Source organism: Monosiga brevicollis, genomic scaffold (genome assembly GCF_000002865.3).
Source record: "Monosiga brevicollis MX1 MONBRscaffold_27 genomic scaffold, whole genome shotgun sequence".
In the NCBI taxonomy this organism is placed as follows: domain Eukaryota; class Choanoflagellata; order Craspedida; family Salpingoecidae; genus Monosiga; species Monosiga brevicollis.
In genome coordinates, this window is record NW_001865064.1 from 233,837 (window position 1) to 238,094 (window position 4,258).

General features: G+C 52.0%; 2 protein-coding genes across 2 annotated transcripts in view; one reads left to right on the forward strand and one right to left on the reverse strand.

Moving 5' to 3' along the window:
* Positions 1-1,615: 1,615 nt before the first annotated feature.
* MONBRDRAFT_11220 (uncharacterized protein) lies at positions 1,616-3,145 on the reverse strand (the record flags this gene model as incomplete). Its single annotated transcript, XM_001749032.1, has 3 exons — positions 1,616-2,026; positions 2,116-2,935; positions 3,027-3,145. The coding sequence occupies 3 exons, from the start codon at positions 3,143-3,145 to the stop codon at positions 1,616-1,618; spliced, it is 1,350 nt and encodes a 449-aa protein (XP_001749084.1).
* Positions 3,146-4,193: 1,048 nt separating this feature from the next.
* MONBRDRAFT_11221 (uncharacterized protein) overlaps positions 4,194-4,258 on the forward strand; it is a gene marked incomplete at both ends in the record, with an annotated part of 5,038 nt that continues 4,973 nt past the window's right edge. The window contains one exon of the mRNA XM_001748971.1: positions 4,194-4,208. Within this exon, the coding sequence (XP_001749023.1) occupies positions 4,194-4,208 (15 nt within the window). The remainder of the gene's footprint in view (positions 4,209-4,258) is intronic.

Consider the following 4,258-nt stretch of genomic DNA (forward strand, 5'->3'; position numbering starts at 1 on the left):
AAGATGGCCGCTACAAGGCCAGGATCGTTGCCAAAGGTTTCAAGCAGCGTGAAGGCATCAATTACGATGAAACGTATTCGCCGACGGTAAACATGACGACCGTCCGCACATTGATGGCGCTTGCTACTTACCAGCATTACCATGTGCATCAGGTGGATGTCAAGACGGCGTTCTTGCACGCGCCACTTGATGAGGACATCTACATCCGAGTCCCTCGTGGTCTGGAGGCTGGACTCGGTGGCTGTGAGTATGCCAAGCTGAACAAGGCAGTGTATGGCCTGAAGCAGGCATCCCGTGCCTGGTATCTCGAACTTGATAAGTATTTGCGTGACATCATGCAATGTCGTCGACTGCGACAGGATGAGTGCGTCTACGTCTACAAGGAGGACACGGACATTGTATGGGCTTTGGCCTATGTTGATGACATTTTGCTTGTCGGCAGCACAGAGCGCATCATCAACAATTTCAAGCGCAAGCTCAAGGGCAAATTCGAGACCAAGGACTTTGGCCAGATCAAGAACTTTCTCAACATGGAGTTTACCATTTACCAGGACTCGATCATGATCAAGCAGACGGCCTTCATCGAGAGCATCCTGAAGGAGTTCAACATGGACTCGTGCAAGCCAATGACCACACCATGGACAACCGGTGTGAAGCTGGAGCGTGTGACCAAGACTGAGGGCGACTTTCCTTATCGCCAACTGATGGGCAAGCTGAATTATCTTGCAACTCACACACGCCCTGACATTGCTGCAACTGTGAGTCTTCTGAGTGCTCACAACCAGTGTTTTGATGAGACTCATTGGCAGGCAGCCAAGCGCCTGCTGCGCTACCTCAAAGGTACCAAGGATTTGGGTATCCGCTTTGAGGATACACAGGAGCTGCAACTTGCAGTCTACACCGATGCAAGCTTTGCTCAAGAGCATGACAAGAAGTCTCGTGAAGGTTGTGCCATTTTTCTGTGCAATGGCCCCATTTACTGGCGTTCGAAGCGCCAGACCACGACTGCGACTTCGACTGCAGAGGCTGAGTACATGGCTGCACACAGTGGTGCTGCCAAGGGTGTTGTGCTGCGTGAACTGATCAACGAGTTGCTCATTTTGCCTGAACTCAAGCCACTTGTCTACTGTGACAACCAGCCTGCTATTGCCAACGTGATCAATGGCAATGCCCAGCGCGGACAACACCACACGCTGATCAAGTTTTATGCTCTGCGCGAGATGTACGAGCGTAACCAGGTTGATATTGTTTATTGTCCGACCGACGACATGACGGCTGACGTTCTGACCAAGCCGTTACCCCGCGATGCTCATGAACGCCATATGCGTAAGTTATGCTTCTCTGCTTGAGGGGGAGTATTGGAGTGCAAGCATCGACCACCTGCCAGATCCCTCTGGAAGGATTGCATAAGTGTACTCGACGATGTGCAGCTGCCGCCGCCCGTCGAGGAACCCTCTCGTACACTCTGGGTGTGTTTAGCCACCGGATTATAAGTACGGTCCCGCTGACCGTGAGTGGCATTTTCTTTTGGATATTTCCCTTCCTGTTTTCTATCGTTCTCTCCTGTGAGAGAAGTGCAATTGAACCGCTTTACTGTCTCAGCTCAAATCGTCTTTCAATAGATTTCCTCGAGCAGCACTTTGGTCTCCTCAGAGACATTGCCCTTGTCGGGGTGGTAGTGCCGAATGGCGTGTTGGATGCGCTTTTTCCCCTCGGCAGTGGGCTTGGTATGCTTCTTGTTCAATGGGGGGTGCTTGTCGTAGATCATGTCGATGAGGCTGTCCAGGCCTTCGGTCGAGGCTTCTTCAAGCTTCTTCAATTCGGGCGCCAATTTTTCCAAGTAAGGCTTGCGCTTTGCTTCCCATGCACTACGTTCTCGTGCAACAAGCTCCTCCTGGTAGGCCTTCACAATGTCTGAAGCAGTTTGATGCCACGGAACAAAGGTGAAGACGCGCGGGTGAAGCGAGCTGGCCAAGTTCAAAGCCTTAACGCAGTAGTTTTTGCCGCGGACAGGCTGCTTGAGAATCTGCAACAGGCCATGCGATAACCAGCTCTCATGAGGGGATCGAAGCAACCATGATTGCGGGTGTCTTTCGTGCCATGAACTCAATCGACCTTGGAATAAATGATGCCAAGGCGCGCAATGGCCTCGGCTTCCTGTGCAAGGTCGGCTCCATCGGAGACAAATATGGCTTCATGGTAGGCATCAACCGAGTCCCACACCAGATCCATGAGCAGGTTCTCGTCATCCCAGAGCGCGGATTGTTCTAAGCGGAGGCCCTCACGAATCATATGCAGAGATCGAATCACCCTGCCTTGGATATGGATTTCTTCAGAGCCAATCCGCAATTCTGCGAGGTCTTCCGCGTGGAGGCGACAGGCTTTTTGGGCCGCTTGTTGAGCCGTGCTATCAGCCTCTTCCGCCTCGCCCAAAATGCTGAGTGCGTCGGAAAGCTTTTCTTGAGAGTGCGCTTGGACGGCTTCGCGAAAGAGCACGCGACGCTGCGCCATGGCGAGATGAGCGATCGTGTCTGGCACTGGGTTCTCCCCTCGTAAAGTTTGAATCCATGAACCCAGGATGCAGGCTCGTTTCGAGCGGCGTGGTTCAATTGTTCCGAGAGCTTCGGCCATCTCACTCGCCACTCTGCCAGCTTCGATCATGAGCCGGATCGTCCAAGTCGCATGGCTTCCATGTGCTTGCAAGCCATCAAGTCGGGCTGATGCAAAGGAACGCATGGAGGTCAAGGCGTAATGGGTTAGCATCCTTTGCTCTGCCGCAGGCAGGGCGTCGGATGCGCCAGCAGCGCCAACTCTGGCGGTGTAGCGACGAACATGGGCCTCAAACAGGCGCGCGTGTGCCATTGCGAGATTTTTATGGGCTGACGCCCTTGAAAGAATGTTCCTCCCAGCTGCAGTCTCGGCCTGGTAGTATAGTCTTTGGCAGCGAGCGCACACAATTCAAGCAGAAGATCAAGAATTTGCTTGTGTGCAAGTGGCACGAACGCTTTTGCACCGACTGCACTTACCGAATGGCATCCTTGAGGCGGGCCTCAACAAGGACCGGTGCCAATCCAGGGGCACTGGCACCTTGGTAATGCGCGTTGCCTCGGACTCGCAGGCGCTTGCTTTCAATGACCTCGGACATGCTTGCGTTGTGGTGGCTCGGGACGAAACCAAAAATGACAAACACGATTCAAAACCAGGCATTGGAAGCCCTCACTGCATGCCACGATCTATTGGTTGTGGTGGCATGTGTTGGGCTATGAGAACCTTACCTTTATAATGACACACCCACTGACTCCAAGAGACACCAGAACAGATCAAGACCAGTGGGGGAAAGAGAGAGACAGAGACATCGAGGGAGATCAAGAGAGAGATCAAGAGAGAGATCAAATGAGAGATCAAGAGAGATTGAGAGAGAGAGAGAGATCAAGAGAGAGAGAGAGAGAGAGAGATCAAGAGAGAGAGAGAGATCAAGAGAGAGAGATCAAGAGAGAGAGAGAGAGAGATCAAGAGAGAGAGAGAGAGAGAGAGAGAGAGAGAGAGAGAGAGAGAGAGAGAGAGAGAGAGAGAGATGGAGGAGAGATCGAGAGAGATCGAGAGAGATCGAGAGAGATCGAGAGATCGAGAGAGATCGAGAGAGAGAGATCGAGAGAGAGACTAAGAAATTAAGAGCGTGACACTCTGGTCTGCTTGCAACCCTTCTCATCCTCTCTTTATTACAAGCAGAAGAAGTGAAGTTAAAACCACAATTATTTTCTCCACAAAAATAAAAAAAACCTGTTAACCCCACACACTGAACTTGACACACTCCGCTCTCTTGAAAGCATAACCCCCATACCGCGTCCCACGTCCCGCTTCTTCCACCTTTTCTGCCCCTTCCGTGCCTCTGTTCTTCGTGTCTTATGCGATTACGCTTTGTCCAATGCACCAACGCGAAGTCTCAACTTGCTCTTCTTCTGCCCTCCAAATACTCCCCAAGCAAACAAAAGCCCCTTACGACAAGCTGTGACCCCAAGTCCATTGACACACATGAGCGCTCCCCTGAGTTTGTTCGGACTCGAGATGACAACTGCTTTCGTGGGGGTCATGGTCGATCCACCATCATTTTCTTTGGAGAAAACAAAACCAGAAAGGTCGATGTCTGCCAAGATTTTGATCTGCCCTGCACCTCACGCCCACAACGGTCCCGCATGGCAGCAATTGAGGTAGTGGTGACCAAATCAAAGCCGTCTACTGTTCCAGTGCCACGGATGCC